Source organism: Pseudophryne corroboree, chromosome 12, assembly GCF_028390025.1.
Source record: "Pseudophryne corroboree isolate aPseCor3 chromosome 12, aPseCor3.hap2, whole genome shotgun sequence".
NCBI lineage: Eukaryota > Metazoa > Chordata > Amphibia > Anura > Myobatrachidae > Pseudophryne > Pseudophryne corroboree.
Genome location: NC_086455.1, coordinates 104,402,268 through 104,420,251, shown reverse-complemented (window position 1 = coordinate 104,420,251; position 17,984 = coordinate 104,402,268). Strand labels below are relative to the sequence as shown.

Sequence of the window (17,984 nt, the reverse complement as noted above, 5' to 3'; positions counted from 1 at the left end):
GTGAAGTAAACGAGCCCCAACCTGTATTGATCCCTCCAGAGGGCCCGAAGCGTCATGCCTCAGGCTTGTCGGCAGGCTTACTGGCCGGTCTGCGATTAGCCTGAGCTCCTCTACCTCTGAATGATCCCCTCCGTGGAAATCTGGAGAAGGGCCGAAAGGACTGGAAGTTACCTCTGCCCTGCGTACGAAAGGACCGAAATCTTGTAGGTTTTGGTTTGTTAGGAGCAGACGGAAGGAAAGGGCTCTTTCCTCCCGTAGTATCTGAAATAATCTTCTTTAACTCTGATCCAAAGAGAAACTCGCCTTCAAAAGGAACTGCCGTCAAGGTCTGCTTTGAGTCCGAATCAGCATTCCAAACCCTAAGCCAAAGAGACCGTCTTGCGGATACTGTTAAGGCAGAAACACGGGACTGTAGCACCACCGAATCCAATAAGGCCTCACCCACGTAAGTAAGAGCCTCTGAAATCTGTTCTGCTAATTGAATGGCCTCCGACGGATCGTCCGACTGCATCCCAGATACAACCTGTGCAAGCCACTCATCTACGGCTTTAAGCACCCAGGCACTTGCCAGAACTGGACGGAGAGAGACACCTGATAAGGAAAACATAGATTTTAGTAATGCTTCTATCTTCCTATCGGTAGAGTCTTTTAAAGTCACAGACTGTACTGACGGAATAACCGTAGCTTTTGCTAAATGCGAAATAGGAGCGTCTACCTTTGGGGCAGTCTCCCAAAATTTTGTATCCTCCTCCGTAAAAGGATATAGAAATTTTAACTTTTTAGGAGCCTGGAAACGAGAATCCGGTTTTAGCCAGGGTTCTTTTAAAATATCCGCAAAGTGCGAGTAAGAAGGGAAGGCAGTAACCTGTCTCTTCTGTCGTTTGAAGAAAGGGGAAGAAGTCTCGGCTACTGCCTCATCCTGAATATTAAGGGTCTGACGAATGGCTTCGATTAGTAGCCTAACACCTGAACTAGTAGATAATTCCTCATCTTCCCAAGCCGAATTTTCGTCCCATTTAGGATCTACCTCCCCTTCTTCCAATGTAGATGTCAGAGTATCCAACTCCTCTCCCGGAAACGTAATAGCGGGCAACGGCTGCGTTCGCTTAGAAGCCGCCGAACTACTGGCAGAATTTACAAATTTATTTACAGACTGAGTCAAATCAGTGAGACACTTTCCCATATTCTGGGCCCACAGCGGTTCCACCTGAGTCTGGGCCAAAGCTGTTTCCGACCTTGACTGACGCAAATCTGAAATTGCATCCACCATGGTCTTGACCCAAGGGGGCATCGACTGATCTGTGGATCTGCCCTGCTGATCTGCCGCTGGTGCACCAGAGCATGATGTACAGAGGGTCCCTGCGTCAGCACTCCCCTTAGCCAGCTTTGTGCCACATTGTGAACATGAAAAATAAACCACTGAGGTTGTTTTTCCCTTTGCAGGTTTCTCTGGCTTACTGGTCATCCTGTACCCTGATGTACTATGTCTTGTCCCCCCAAGTTTTGTGTAATCCCCCCCTCTTATACTTGCGGTTTTTGTGTAAGTGTGATCCCCCTCCGTAGCACAGCGTCCCCCCGTCTGCAGGCAGAGAAGATGGCGCCGTGAACAGCAGCGCGCGCGCGGGCAGAGCTGGGCGGGAAGACGGCCCTGCCGCCTGACGTAACTTCTCTCTCTCCGGCGAAACCGGAAGTTCAGCTCCCGTACGCCGCTACACAGAGCGGTTGTCACGGTAGCACAGCAACGGTCCCAGGGAGTGAATAACACCCTCCCGGACCAAAACACAGTCCGCCCCCACCACATTCCATCTCAGTTCAGCCATCCGGCTGTCTGTGGATGGTCGCGTGCTCCGGGGGGGGGGGGGAGCGGTGGGCGCATGCTGCACATATAAAGGATAAAAACCCCAGGCAATAGGAAGTAGGGACAGCCCAATACTGTCAGTGACAGATTGTGGCTGTCCAGTACCTGATTCTGCTTTCTTCCCTGAAGGCCCCAGTGACCAAGGTATAGTGGCCTCCATGCAGCAGTCTGGAATGGGATACTAACCCCTTCCACTGTTATACCTGTCACCTGTAAACAGGGACTAGGTACTTGTCAAAAGAAATAAAAATAAAAATAAAATCTAAAGAGAAATAAAAACTGTGTCTGTACTCCACAGGCACAAAACTAAAACTGAACATGGCTGTGGTTCAGAATTTAAAAAAAACCGACAGGGGCGTGCAAGAGATGCTGTTGGTGGCCTGAAGAATTGCGGGCCACTTTCGGCATTCAGCCACCGCGTGCTGAAGACTGGAGCACCAGCAAACACTCATGAACCTGCCCCGCCATCATCTGAAGCAAGAGGTGGTAACGAGGTGGAATTCAATATGCTTCAGAGGATGGAGGAGCAGCAAAAGGCCATTCAAGCCTATACATCTGCCTATGATATAGGCAAAGGAGGGGGAATGCACCCGACTCAAGCGCAGTGGAGAAGGATTTCAACATTGTGCAAGGTTCTACAACCCTTTGAACTTGCCATACGTGAAATCAGTTCAGACACTGCCAGCCTGAGTCAGGTCATTCCAATCATCTGGCTTTTGCAGAAGCAGCTGGAGAGATTGAAGCAGGAGCTAAAATGGAGCGATTCCGCTAGGCATGTGGGACTTGTGGATGGAGCCCTTCATTCGCTTAACCAGGATTCACGGGTGGTCAATCTGTTGAAATCAGAGCACTACATTTTGGAAACCGTGCTCGATCCTAGGTTTAAAGCCTATGTTGTATCTCTCTTTCTGGCAGACACAAGTCTGCACATGTTCAAAGACCTGCTGGTGAGACACTTGTCAAGTCAAGCGGAATGTGACACGCCAACAGCTCCTCCTTCATTTTCTCCTGCCACTGGAGCTGCCAGGAAAAGGATCAGATTTCCAAAACCACCCACTGGCGGTGATGCAGGGCAGTCAGGAACGAAAACTGACATCTGGTCCGGACTGAAGGACCTGCCAACGATTACTGACATGTCGTCTACTGTCACTGCATATGATTCTGTCACCATTGAAAGAATGGTGGAGGATTATATGAGTGACAGCATCGTATGTATACTGGCATGAAAAAGAGGCAATTTGGAGGCCCTTGCACAAACTGGCTTTATTTTACCTAAGTTGCCCCCCCTCCAGTGTGTACTCCGAAAGAGTGTTTAGTGCAGCCGGTCACCTTGTCAGCGATCGGCGTTCGAGGTTACTTCCACAAAATGTGGAGAAGATGATGTTCATCAAAATGAATTATAATCAATTCCTCCGTGGAGACATTCACCAGCAATTGCATCCAGAAAGTACACAGGGACCTGTGATGGTGGATTCCAGTGGGAACGAATTAATACTCTGTGAGGAGGGGGATGTACACAGTGAAAGGGGTGAGGAATCGGAGGATGATGATGAGGTCGACATCTTGCTTCTGTAGAGCCAGTTTGAGCAAGGAGAGATTGATTGCTTCTTTTTTTGGTGGGGGCCCAAACCAACCAGTCAAAACACCCGAATCCGACAAAAAATTTTAATGGAGGTTTTGCCAAAAATGCATCCGAATCCAAAACATGGCTGCGGAACTGAATCCAAAACCGAAACACAAAACCCGAAAAATTTCCGGTGCACATCTCTAGTTAGCAGGTACTGGACTGGGACAAGGGCTTGCCTATGTTATGCAGTGTGAAGGCATGCTGTTCCTTGTAGTGCCAATGGGAGATCCTGGGGGTGGCTCCCGGGTAAGTTAGCTCTCTGTCTGGAAGTGTTTTAGTAATAGCCTTTATCATGAGGCCTACTGTGACAAATTACATGGCCCTATGTGGGCACCAGGGACGTGCAGTCAGGGGAGGCAGGGGAGGCAGTGCCTCCCCTGTGATTAATTAGTAAAAGAATAGATTAATTAGTAAAAGAATACATAGAAGATACTTATGACACATATTCTATGTCATAAGTATCTTCCTTATGTAATGGCATATTTTTTGGGGGGTGAAATTACTTTGGGAGGCACTGTTAGCAGTGCCTCCCATACAGAATAGGAACGGGGAGAGAGCGGGGGGCGGAGGCTAGCATCGGGCTGTAAAAGCCCATTGAAATACAATGGCAAAGCGGCACTGAAAAAAGTGCCTCGCTGACAGGGACACCACCCCCATGTCAGCGAGGCAGCTGTGATTGGACTGCGGATCCAGCACTGGATCCGCTGTCCAATCACCAAGACGCGACGGGAGGCAGAAGTTGGGAGGGGAGCAGCAGCAGCAGCGGTGGGTCTGCAGTGACTGCTGCTCTCCCCTGTTATGCTCCGCTGGCCCCGTCCCCCCCTCCCGCACACAGGCACCTGACAGCTGCCAGAGTCCGGCGGCTCCGTCCTCCCCTCCCGCTGACTGCTTGTACTGTGTGCGGCTCTCTCCGGGCGGCTGGTCCGTCCGCAGACAACAGCAGCAGGTATGTGTTTTCTCTCTCTCTCTCTCTCTCTCTCTCCTTTTCCCCCCTCTGTAACTCCTTATTTTCATTCACTTTTACAGGTCCTACTATTGGATTCTACTGGACAAGTGGACGTGATTCTCGGCGTGGGATGTAGGTAAGTAATCTCTCATTTTTACAGGTCCGCTATAGGATTCTACTGGACAAGTGGACGTGATTCTCGGCGTGGGATGTAGGTAAGTATGTGTGAGTGTGTACGTGTGTTATAATAAAATTTTACTTTCACGGTGTGTGTTGTGTTTTTATTTGGGTATTTTTTGTTATTGTAGAACTACAAGTACCAGCGAGCCCGTTATTTCCCCGAATGCTGGTACTTGAGGTTCTCCAAGTACCAGCAAGCGGGGGAGGCTTTTTGGGCCTTGCAGTTCCACGACAAAAAACAATATTCTTTTTTTTAACACTCATGACTATCAGCCTGGCACCCACCGCCCAGGGGTGCTGGGGACAGCCTCGGGCTTCACCCCTGGCCCTTGGGTGCCTGGAGGGGGGGACCCCTTGATTTAAGGGGTCCCCACTCCTCCAGGGAACCCCGGCCAGGGGTGACTAGTTGGGGGGGTAATGCCACGGCCGCAGGGACCTACGTAAAGGTGTCCCCCGGCTGTGGCATTATGTCCCTGGCTAGTGGAGCCCGGTGCTGGTTTTAAAAATACGGGGGACCCCTACATCTTTTGTCCCCCGTATTTTTGGAACCAGGACCGGACTAAGAGCCCGGTGCTGGTTGTCTAAATACGGGGAACCCCTGTCCAATTTTTCCCCAGTATTTAAACAACCAGGACCGGCTCAAAGAGCCCGAGGCTGGTTATACTTAGGAGGGGGGACCTCACGCATTTTTTTTTTTTTTACATTTTTTAACCCATTCAGACCCTTCTCCATTAAGTTAATGGAAGCCCTGGACAACAGAATTGCATTTATGTCCTCCTCCCACTCCCTTCCCAGTACCAAACACTCATTTTTTTTCTATAAAAATGTACAATATATCACAAGTATGAGAGGCAGGCAGCGGGCATTGGCGGCATCGGAGTGAGATGCAAATTAGTGGCGGAGGGATGGGTCAGTTTATGGTGGCCGAGTTTGTAAGCCGGTGGCAGTGGCAGCGGGCATCGACTCAGGGGCAGTAGCGGGCATTGGCTCGGTGGCGGTAGGGGTCATCGGCAGATTCGGCGGACATTATGGCTGTAGTGCCTCACCAGCCACTGACCTCACCGCACGCCACTGGTGGGCACTGCTATTATGTAGGTTAGGACTGCTGTATCAGAGAAGCCGTGAAGTGGCCAGCAGCTAAACATGTGTTTGCAAACATTTGTGACTAATTCTCTGAATTTTATTACCAGATAGGTTCAGGGATGGTTACAGGTAATTTTCAGTGTGCGGAAGGGAATTTAGGGGTGGGGATTTGCACCCCCCCCCTCTTTGTCTGTTGTTTGTCTGTGACCCCTCCCCCTTCCAGCACCTGATATATAATTATCTCCAGGTATGATTGAGCAGCTTCCAAATTGTTTGTCTATTCTTCAATACTAGCAGCTGCTTTTCCCAAAACTACAACATTCTCTAGTACTCAGATGGCCCCTGGATCCCAGTAGTATAGTGTTGCTAACAGCACCGGTACAGACAGTAGCAGGAGACAAAGCAAAATGGAAATACACAGATCCATACCCTCCAACTGTACCTTTTTGGCAGGTATAGTGTATTTTATTATGGTCTGTACCTATTTTTGACACTACTAATTTCCATTGAAAGTATAGGAAAAGGAATGTGGCCACGCCCCCTTTACCCATGGTCACGCCCCATTTCCTAATTTGTACCAATTTTTATGTGTAAAATGTTGAAGGGTATGCATATCAGTGACACAGACCTAAACACAATGAAAATAGTCAAGGATAGGTAAAGGTCAACAGGAAATTAGAATGGAGACTTCTCAAATGACAGGCACAGGTCTGGGCAGACTATAAATTAGGGCAATGGTCAAAAACACAGGTAAGGTTCAAAAAGGCAAGAAGGGTTAATCCAAAACACAAGCAGAGGTCATACACAGAGATTCAATAATACATTCTAAAATACAGCACAAGACTGACTATGGTAGACCCTAACAACAGCAAGGTGAAAATGGCACTGAATGTATTTATTTGAGTGCTGGTCAATCAGCTCCTGGATTGAAATCATGTGAGCAACATATGACTGCAGGATCAGCTGTTACTGATAAGCAGTAAGTAGCCTAGCTAGACTAGTGAATCAGCTGCAGAAGAATACCTGTCAGTTTAGGAAGGCAAGGTTAAATATGGTTGCCTAGCAACCTCAATACACAAAAACCAAACTACTGTAATACACGGTATACACCTACATGCTGCTGATAACCAGGACAGAACCTAACACTGGCAATGTCCACATTATAAACGTTGACATTTTGTACCACACCCATAAACACAGATGCTATATTCCACGAGAAATAAATACATTTCTTAAAAGTTTTTGAAGTGATTTGGTTTTATCAAGACAAAATTGACAATCGCTGCACATTTATTAAAATAATGTGCAATGCTTTATTTATATTCATTTGTACTAGGCACTTACTCTCCATGCATTAGCAATATATTCTATTACAAATTGATCTTTATGTGTTGTATCACTTGAATTAAGTTACTTATGTATTAATGACATTTTCAGAGACACTTTGCTGTGCTAACTCTGTATAAGCACAATACAGGGCAGTGTAAAGAAATAAAAGGAAATGTGCTGCCTCATACTGTATAAGATAATTAGACATGCTTGTAAAACAATTGTACTATTTAAAAGTGTGTCTTAAACAGGTAGTCAGAGGGGGCATGGCTAACATTGGAAAACTCTAGGCATACGGTAAAAGAATGTATATCCTATAAACAATAAATATAGGTAGCGTATCTCCTTAACATTCACAACTGGAAAAGCAGGATATTTTAGGATACAATAACAGTATAAAACAAGAATGTTATCAGTGGCAGTTTTATGCATTTCATGATAGTGAATGTACATCATTAAGAGGACAACATTTCAGTATTTCCCACTGACTCCACCTATGCTGCTAGTGTCCTGCATGGTGCTAGCAGCAGAAGCTATGGTGAATGCAATTACAGAAACTTCCTTTTCAACTTGTTGCCAACGCCTTTCCTGGTTTGGATCGTTCTCTATATCAAACATTGCAGCAGCAAGTCCAGGGAAACTGGAGGCAGTGTACAGATTGTGCCGATTAGGGGCATAAATCACGTGCCTGGGAAGGAGCAGAAAAAAAATGTATCAATGGAAGCTTTACTCACAGAGAAAACAAAGAGATGTATATTAAACAACATTGTCTGTTACACAATTAACAATGTTGTGTTATTCTTTGGAGGATGCCCATTCCCATACCTCCCAACATGACCCTCTCCAGGAGGGACAGAATGCTCTGCTCCTGGACTTCCCTCTTAATTTGTGATTGCCATCACCTGTGCTGAAACACCTTTCTTATCCATTAACCTATTCAACACAGGTGCCGGCAATCATAGAGAAAGGGAAAAGTCCAGAAGCAGAGCATTCTGTCCCTCCTGGAGAGGGTCATGTTGGGAGGTATGCCATTCCTACCTCTGAAATAAGTGACCACAGGATAACCAATATTATAGCTCTTTTGTCTATTACAATTACTGGCCTGGATTTATTTGTGTATGTACCAAAAGTCAGGTGTACACAGTTACCACCATTTGTCATGAGCTACTGCATGCAATGAAAAACTCATGGGCCCTGCACACTCGGCGATCCGCCGCCAAGCTGCCCAACGGCAAATACGGCCGGCGGGCGACCAGGTGGCGGCGGGGGGGAGGTACCGGGGGGGGGGGGGAGTGAAGTTTCTTCACTCCCCCTGTCACCCGGCTCCATAGCAGTGCATGCTAATATTGACGAGAGTGTGGACTGCATGCATAAGCGACCCGGCACCAACGATTAACGAGCGCGGGGCCGTGCATCGTTAATCTTTGGTGCCTACACACTGCACAATATGAACGAGTTCTTATTCATTAATGAATGAGAAAGTTCATATCGTGCAGTGAGATCTGTGTGTAGGGCCCATTACTCCCAAAGATGTTTCTTTTTACCTGTGACCCTACTCTGAGCTAAAACATCTTTAGCAGCTTGAACTGTGCAGTATACCCTAATCGCAACCCTTTTTACTAACTGTGTATTAAGCTGCTCCTAGTTTTCTTTTTACTTACCAATATAAACTCTACTCACTGCATAGACTTACATAGGGGCAAATGTATTAAGCCTGGAGAAGTGATAAAGCAGTGATAAGTGGAAGGTGATAACGCACTAGCCAATCAGCTCCAATATGTAAATGTACAATTAGGAGCTGATTGGCTGGTCCCTTATCACCTTGCACTTATCACCGCTTTAACACTTCTTTATGGCTTCTCCATGCTTAATACATCTGCCCCATTGTTCTTTTGTTTCAAAAGGGTACTCAATGGTCGGCATAGTACTTGAGCCATTCCAGTTCTTGATCCAGCTAAATTAAATCTACCAGTGTTCTTAACCACCCGGTTCCTAAATGCAATATTGCTCTCCTGACGTCTTTATTATTTCATTGCTTCCCCAGGTATGAAGACATGCTTGCTAATTTGCTTTATATTTACCAGCATTTGTAAGAGACGTTAGTCTGACAGTGAATTAAAATGAACCCCCTTTGCTCTGTTTTGCTGCCAGACTGTCCCTGTGCTACAGTGTTGCTGAGTCTTGGAATGAAAGTTGGAAATAAGCAGAGGAAAATGTGAGGGGGTGAATGTTGTACTACAGGGATGAGAAGGTATCCGTGTGCAGCCTCCATGTGTGCCGCCTCCTATATCTGTGGTGCGGATGCTAGTAGACTCTGACGCCATCTTCCCGGTGATTTCTGTACTGCACATGCACAAATCACGGGGGAAACGACAACACTGCCATTTTTCTGGTGATTTGTGCAGGGGGACTCCGGAGAGGTAAGTGTGTTACATGGCTGCAGGGTGTGTACTGTGGGCCCCCCTGGACCCAGGGGACTGTGTGCATCACACACCATGTACCCATTATAGATACGGTACTGCTGATAGAGGGAAATAAGGGGGAGATGTATCAAACAATGAAAAGATTAGAGAAGTGGTCAAGTAGAAAAGTTGCCCATAGCATTTAATCAGCTCCGAGGTAGCATTTATTAAATATATTCTATAAAATTATAGGTAGAAGCGGATTAGTTTCTTTGGGCAACTTCTCCACTGGTCAAATTCTCCATTAATTTTACTGCTTGATAAATCGCAGAAGTAAATCTGTTAACAATTCTTCAAAAAATTAATTTTAATGCAAATGATGTAGAAGCTGTTCTTAAAAGAGGCTGAATAGTTAACAAGTTTTGCAAGATATGGACAGGAACAGGTGGTAGCATACTTGAACTGCCCTATAGTATTTCCACCTGCTTATGATCCACTTGAATAGTAGCAGATGCTGCTTGACCAGCTCAAGATGAAAATAGAAATAAAGTAATTTGGGTCCTGTGGGGAACGGCATGTTCCCTTCCCAGTCATGAGTCACCATGGAAAGCTGGAAATGTGGAAACGCGCACATTCTGGGTTACATGTCACAGATATAAGTAGATGTAGACACATCCTAGTATTGTTATTAAAATATTTGACACTATTTCATTAATAGCTGCCGAGAACAAAGAGAGAGAGGTCAGATTTTCTACATTTAATAAAAATGTCACACATTGTAAATCAGTGGGCAAGACAAAGGTAATAGGGCAAAATAATGATAGTGTTTTTAGTTTTTATTAGTATTTATTGAAGCTTTACAAATTATGGGGAAAATTTGTGAGGTAGAGAAAAACAGTACCAGACTGCCCATCTGCCACTTCTGGCATATACTAGAAGAACTGATAGCCTGATGGGCTGGTCCAACCATGCAGAGAGACTGGGGCTACCCATGCACTCTGCTCGGCTGCTCAGCTCACATAGAAAGGGACTGGGTGAGCAGCTATGCCTCCCACCACTCTGCTCTGCCATCTGGCAGACATGGGGTGTGCCGCCAGGCCATGTCCTCGTGATTTGCGGCACACTTCATGATATATGCCGCTATAGCTCTTCCTGCTTCCCCTCTTCACCAAGGCAAAGCACAGAAGGCATATCGACGAGCTGTAAGAGCATCTCATTTGTTAGAGCGGAAGAGTGAAAACCCCACCCTCTGATAATCTCAGCTAGAGCGCACGGGGCACCAACTTACTGCTGACGTGCTGTGTCTCACCCCCCAGCTGGTTCCAGGGTGCATGCTCGAGATCTCGCTACTCTTGCTAATCTCATATGCAGCCAGGAGCCGCCACAGCCAGGAACAAAGCTGTCTCTGCTGTGATGTTTGGGCAATGATACCTACTGCTGTTGAAATTGTTAGCTGCAGGTGTCGGAACAGTCAGTGCCACTGACTGTTGATACATTACCTTGCACATCAGCGTACTGGGTACATATCAGATGATATTTTGAATGATTTTGCTGATCCCAACGCATCGTATCGGCAAAATGTTCAAATTGTCCAGTGTGTACGCACTATGGGCCTTATTCAGAGATGGACACAGCCGCTCCATTTGCAAGCAGGGCCAGGTCCAAAGGGCTTGCGCATGCAGAGCGGCTGTTGTGCATGTGCGCGATCCATCACTATGCAATTGCATTCCAGTAGGATGCAATTACATAGTGACTGACAAGTGAAGGGCATCTGGGGATGGCAATGGAGGAAGGCAGGAATTGCAGGAATGTCATGCCCATTTTTGGGGCTGGCTGATGACATCGCCTGCAATAGGAAACGTGGCGGCAGTGCCCCTGTCTATGCAGCCATGCTGCGCTGGCAGAGGTCAACCGCTATTCGATGTGATCACAATTAAATTGCGATCGCATTGTGGGGTGGAGCCACACATGCGCAGAGGCCTTGCCCTGTGCTGGGCAGCCTCCAGTATGTGAGTAGTATTGTAGCAGGCTTCGCTGCCATAGCAAAATCTGCGACTATCTCTGAATAACCCCCCCATGTACATTCCCACGGTGTCATTCGTCGCATCTTCAGGTTTTTTGTACATGCAGAAAATTCTGTCAATCTCATTAATGGCAGCATACTCCTGGATGTGGCCACTGACGATATCTTTTGTATGATCGCACAATGTGTATGCATTATATCGTTTGTCCAGGAGTTCATAGGAAAACTGTTGACAACATCGTATCATTTGCAAGTCGTCTAATGTGTACCTAGCATTACAGATAGCAGCGCCGATAATGACAGGGGAGCAGAGCTGGGGAGAAGCGGTATCTTGCACATAACATGCGCATATCATATTCCCCATAATGGAGGATCATACATCTACCCTTAGGTTTAGTTTATAATGAACATCTGTTGTCTTGCCCTCAAAAAGTGAAATTGGAATTCTCAACTACCGTGATCAAACTGCAACTATTAAGTAATGCACATAATTATTGCTACATCTGATATTACAGTACAGCAACCATACTAATGATTAATACACTATCAATAGTGCGATCCAGACAAGGGCGTAGCTATGACTAATGGGGCCCCATAGCAAATTTTCTTCAACAGACCTCCCCCCCCCCAAAAAAAAAAAAAAAAAATTGCTTAATGGCACAAACAAAGGGTACGGCAAGTCGGCAACTCTATTCACCTTCCTGCCGCCCCCACCACCACCGGACTCTGGGGTAAATGTATTAACTGTTGTGTCTGGTCCCGATTCTAGTCCTGATCGCAGAGAAGCGGGGCAGAGTTTCAGCGTAATGTATTATCTGTGTACGTGCTCACCCGCCTCATCATTTCGGCTGTATGGGTGGGCACTCACCTCCTTTGCCCCCGTGGCTGTTCCTCTAACAGCAGTGTGACTGTGCTGCTGCAGGCACATCTACTGCAGTGTCAATGTCCCATCCGCAGGCTCTGTGTCTCTCCATGCTCACTGATGCTGGGAGGAGCCAGGCTAAGCAATACCACGGCTCCTCCCTGCATCAGTGACAACGGGGAGACAGCCATCCGTAAAACTGACAGCAGATGTGCCTGCTGCAGGAGCAGCACACTGCTGTTAGAGGAAAAGCCACGGGGCACAGGCAGGGGCGGATCCAGAAGAAAATGATAGGGGGGGCACCATGGAAGGGGCAAGTACATTTGCATGCGGCTTCGGTGCATGTGAGGTGGCGCTTCTTATACAATGCCCACAGTTGTAGCGCTCATTATGCAATGTCCACTGTACTGGTAGTGCCCCTTATATAGACCCCATAGTAGTGGTGCCCCTTATGCAATGCCCGTATTGCACCCAGTAGTAATGTTGCCTGTAGTAATGCCCCCAGTCATTTAGCGCCCTAGTAGTTATGCCCCCAGTGGTAATGCCCCTGCAGTTATGACCCCAGTAGTTTACCCCCCCCCCCCTTTAGTTTAGCCTCCCAGTGGTAATGCCCCCAGTAGTTTGCCTGCTTGTAGTTTAGCCACCAGTAGTAATGCCCCCCTGTAGTTTGCCCCATTGTAGTTTAGCCCCTGTAGTTATGCCCCCAATGTAGTAATGCCCCCAGTAGTTTGGCCCCTGTAGTTATCCCCCAGTAGTTTGGCCCCTGTAGTTATGCCCCCCTGTAGTTTAGCCCCCAAGTAGTAATGCCCCTGTAGTTACGCCGCCAGTAGTAATGCCCCTGTAGGATCGCCGCCAGTAGTAATGCCCTCCTGTAGTTAGCCCCTTTGTAGTTGGCCCCCAGTAATAATGTCCCCCAGTAGTGTGCCCCCAGTAGATGCCCGCCAGTAATAATGTCCCTAAGTAGTAATGCCCCCTAGGAGTTTGCCCCCAATAGATGACCCCCCCAGTAGTAATGCCCCCAGTAGATGCCCCCAAGTAATAATGCCCCCAGTTGTAATACACCCAGTAGATGCCACCAGTAATAATGTCCCCCAGTAGTTTGCCCCCAGTAGATTACCCCCAGTAAAAATGTCCCCCAGTAGCTGCCACCAGTAGTAATGCCCCCAATAGATGACCCCCCAGTACTAATGCCCCAGTAGATGCCCCCCAGTAATAATGCCCCCAGTAGTTTGCCCCCAGTAGTAATGCCCCCCAGTAGTAATGCCCCCAGTAGATGCCCCCCAGTAATAATGCCCCCAGTAGTTTTCCACCAGTAGTAATGCCCCCCAGTAGTAATGCCCCCAGTAGATGCCCCCCAGTAATAATGCCCCCAGTAGTTTGCCACCAGTAGTAATGCCCTCCCCAGTAGTAATGCCCCTTGTTGATGCCCCCAGCAGTAATGCCCCTTGTTGATGCCCCCCAGTAGTAATGCCCCCAGTAGATGCTCCCCCAGTAATAATGCCCCCCCCCAGTAGTAATGTCCCTTGTTGATGCACCTCAGTAGTAATGTCCCCCCCATAGTTTGCCCCCAGTAGATGCCCCCCGCTGCACTGAGGAAGAGAAAACAGAACATACTTACCGATCCCCGTTCCCGCTTCCAGACCGCTGCAGGCCTCCTCCTCCCTGGGCGTCCGCTCCGAGACGTCATGACTGACGTCTCTCCCATAGCACACGCCGCACAGTGACAGCGCCGGAAGCCGGAGCTCAGTACTGAGCTCCTGCCTCCGGCTGCCGCTGTGCAGGGAGACGGGCGCCCGCTGGTAACACAATCTCAGCGGGCGCCAGTCATCTCCCTGTGCGGCGCCGACGCCGGGGGACGGAACGGAACGGGGTGGAGGCCACAAATGACAGGGGGGGCACGGGCCCGAGTGCCCCCCCCCCTCTTGGATCCGCCACTGGGCACAGGTATCTGGTAAAGTGAAGTTAGCTAGCAGGCAACAAACTGAGGTGCAGGGGGAGGGCCGGGCCATGGAGGTGGCCAGGGCCCCGTAGCAACCGCACTTCCTGCACCTATGATACCTACGCCTATGGATCCAGACACAGGGCCTGATTGAGAGATGGACGTAGAACACATCACGGCAGCAATGTGTAAAAATGCTAATGCTGCAGGAGGCTTCAGTAGGAAAAAGACACCTCCTGCCGCATGTGCGATCTGAGTGCTGCATAATAAGATAAATCAGGCTCACAATCAGACAATCAGCAGTGCTGCCAATTGTCATTATCATCAGTGTGTATTTTGCACCAGGAACTGAGCAATCCACAAGAGAAACTCTTGTGGATAGGATTTAATTACTTATTGTCACTTGTCACAGCAATAAGAAATGATGTACCCGTTATGTAAAAACACATCCAGGGACAGGGGCTCTGATAGGAATCCATCCTACAATGTGTAAACGCAAAGTTTTGGGGGCTGCAGCCTGCATACTACATGTATAGGCAAATGAAAAAAAAAAATCACTGAAGTTCTAGACACAGAATACAAAGCTTTATATTCTGTGTCCAGAACATCAGTGATTTTTGTTTTTCATTTGTTGCATACTTCATTATTATTGTTCATTTTTTAATACAACTTTTTTTTTTTAAACAATTACACATTATATAGTGCATCCATTCAAACAGGGCTGATGTGAATGATTCAATATTCTATGGAAAGTATTAAGTAATATAGTGGCATTATACAGGAAAGAATATATGAATTGTGATTAATGTTTTTGCTATTGATTAGACTTAAATAAGAAAAGAAAAAAGCAGCCCTTATAAGAAAGGGTAGATTAATGGGTGGTTCTATAAGGTGTATTCTGCTGTGAATTCTACATGACCTACTGCAAAGTAGCCATTACATCTACCCATGGGTTAACGTGGTGAGGAACAAGGTGGAACTGAGTTCCTCCACCTGTAATGGTAGGGGGAACTAGCTCCACCTCCTTCATTGCCCTGCACAGTAATTCCAACAGAAAACCCACTCCGCCACCTACGACAATTGATGATGTGTAATACCCTGGAACTGCAAGCACAAATCAACTGTGGCACTACAGGTGCCAGCATGGCTGTGTAATATAGAACTGAGCCAGCAGCCTACAACTTGCAGCACAGAAGGAGTTAACAGCCCAGCTCACAGCAATACAAATCAGCCTGCAAAATGCAAAGGGCATGACTCACCCATTTGCAGACTCAGAGCGGGAAACTCAGAGCGGGAAATCCCAGATGGAATGTGTCCCTGGGAATGCAAGGTTATAAAAAGGTCGTCCTGCAGCAGCAGAGGAGAGACAGTGAGGAGACAGTGGGTAGTGTGTGTTGTCTTTGCAGCCCAGAAGCAGGAAGTGTTAGCAGGAGAAGCACGTGTATTAGCTAGCAGAAGTGTGGTGGATTAGCCAGAAAGATATAGCCCCAGTGAGGGCTCCCCACATGTTTTGGTGGGGAGAGATGCCAGCCACCACAAGGCACCTGACAGAGGGAGACATCGCAGTGTGAGAGCAGCAGTATTCAGTACTCCAGTGAAAGGGTGATGCCAGGAGAAAAGTGTGCTAAAGGTGTGAGTCTCGAGAGGTATCTGGGTGAAGTGGTCGGAAAGCCACGCGGCGTGATTAGAAGCCCCCCATGGACAAGAATCCTCGCTATGTAAAAGAGAGAGAGACGGTAACCTGATGTGTGTAGCACTACTGGTCACAGAATGCCCTGGTACGTACTGATGTTCGCCATATATATATGCCGCTGCGAATATGTGATGCGCTGGAGGAGGTGCCCTGATATGTGATCCACTGTAACCGTTATGCTTTGTGCTGGAGGAGTGTTCACAAGTTATCCCTGCAATATCCCTGTTTGATGTTAAAATAAACTTTATGCTGTTTTATGAGATGGCCTGGCGCCCAATTCTTTATGCGCTGCACCGACACCTGTAGTCCACTCCCACAATGCAACTGTAATTAAACACCTGATTATTCAGGGGACCCTCTGGTATCTGTGCCTGAACCCATGACAAGCCGGGGCAGAGTAAGTGTGATGCACTATATACAGTGACTGCGATTGTTGCATACCTAGTACCAGTGGGGTTTTACAGATGCAGGTGGCGCTAGTGTTACTGATGAGCTGCAGCCACCTGCCCTTTCCTCAGGTCCTTGTGGCTCCATGGTCCGCCTCCATCTACAGCCCACCCCTCCTGGTACTCACACATGCTGTGTCTGTTGGACAGTATTCATCCCCTCCTCAGGTCACAGTGTCCTAATTCTTACGGCGTGACATATGTGATGTCATGCTGTCACCGCTGCTGCAGTGAAGAGGAGCCACGAACAGGAGCAGGCTCTGTGCATCTTGGAGACAAGATGAGAGGGGGCTGGAGGGACAGTAGAGGTGTGGAAGCTGCTGGAGGGATACAGGCTGTGAGCTGCTGGAGAGACACAGGTGGTGAGATGCTGGAGTGACAGAGGCAGAGATGTGTATAAGGGGCACTTTTGTGGTCATTATGTGTAAGGGGCACTACTATTGTTGGTAGTATGTGTAAGTGGCACTACTACTGTAGGCATTCTGTATATAAGTGGCACTACTACTATGGGCATTTTGTGTATAAGCAACATTTCTGTGGGCATTATGGGGTCTATTTACTAAGCCTTGGATGGAGATATAGTGCACAGAGATAAAGTACCAGCCAATCAGCTCCTAACTGCCATGTCACAGGCTGGGTTTTAAAAATGATGGTTAGGACACATTATGTGTAAGGGGCACCACTACTGTGGAAATTGTGTATATTATGTGGTATAACGTGTATAAAGCATATCATTGGGTAGTGCAATGCAAATAAAGGGCACTACTGAGTGATGTAACCATAATAAGGGGCATTACTATGTGGTGTAATGTGAATAAGATTCTTAATAATAATAATAATAATAATAATAATTTTATTTATATAGCCCTCTTTCTCCAACAGGACTCAAGGCACTTTACAGGCATCAAAAACAATGCACATAATACAGCAGATTTAAGTAATACACCCAACAAATAAGCCACACAAACATAAAAGAAAACCTTAAGCACACAGAAAGCATAATGCAATATTGGTGTAAGCATTTTGGGTAATAACTTCCAAGGGTTGTGTATTCCACCCTCACAAGGTACCAGGTGTGGCAGCCATCTTGGGCACACTGCATAGGATTACCCAAGGTGGAATAGTCTACCTCTACAAGAGATAACACAAAATGGGGAGACTGCAGAGTCCTAAAGTTCAGAACAATACCAAAACAAATAAATTAGCGCTATAGCGACACATACAGGAAGTGCAGTCTGGCAGGTCTCGTGTCCGGGAGCCGATGCTTATGTTTAAACTTAGATTTAAGTTGAGATAAAGCTATTATTTCATTCCTTATGATGGATTACATATACTATGTCTGTCAATATTGCAAAGAACTGGGTATGTTTTTTTTTTAAATAATATTAAAGTGTTTAGATTAATGATCACCTGTAAACAATGGGCAATCAGCACTGCTATATGGCACTGAACTACATCACCTTGAAAAAGCTGTGGCATACAGTGAAACACATTGGTGGAGAGCTGGGCACACAATTGGATCCGTCTATTGCATCTGGAGATAAGCCTAGAAGTCCAGGTAAGGAATTTATTGTGACTAAGTGGACATTTGCGGTG

At 47.1% G+C, this 17,984-nt stretch overlaps 1 protein-coding gene across 2 annotated transcripts in view; it reads right to left on the bottom strand.

The window, feature by feature from the left end:
- Positions 1-7,002: 7,002 nt before the first annotated feature.
- Positions 7,003-17,984, bottom strand: part of LOC134980847 (putative N-acetylated-alpha-linked acidic dipeptidase) — a 466,241-nt gene continuing 455,259 nt past the window's right edge. For both annotated transcript variants that reach the window (XM_063947838.1, XM_063947839.1), the window contains exon 18: positions 7,003-7,711. In XM_063947838.1, coding sequence (XP_063803908.1) covers positions 7,495-7,711 — 217 coding nt within the window. In that variant the 3' untranslated portion in view covers positions 7,003-7,494. The remainder of the gene's footprint in view (positions 7,712-17,984) is intronic.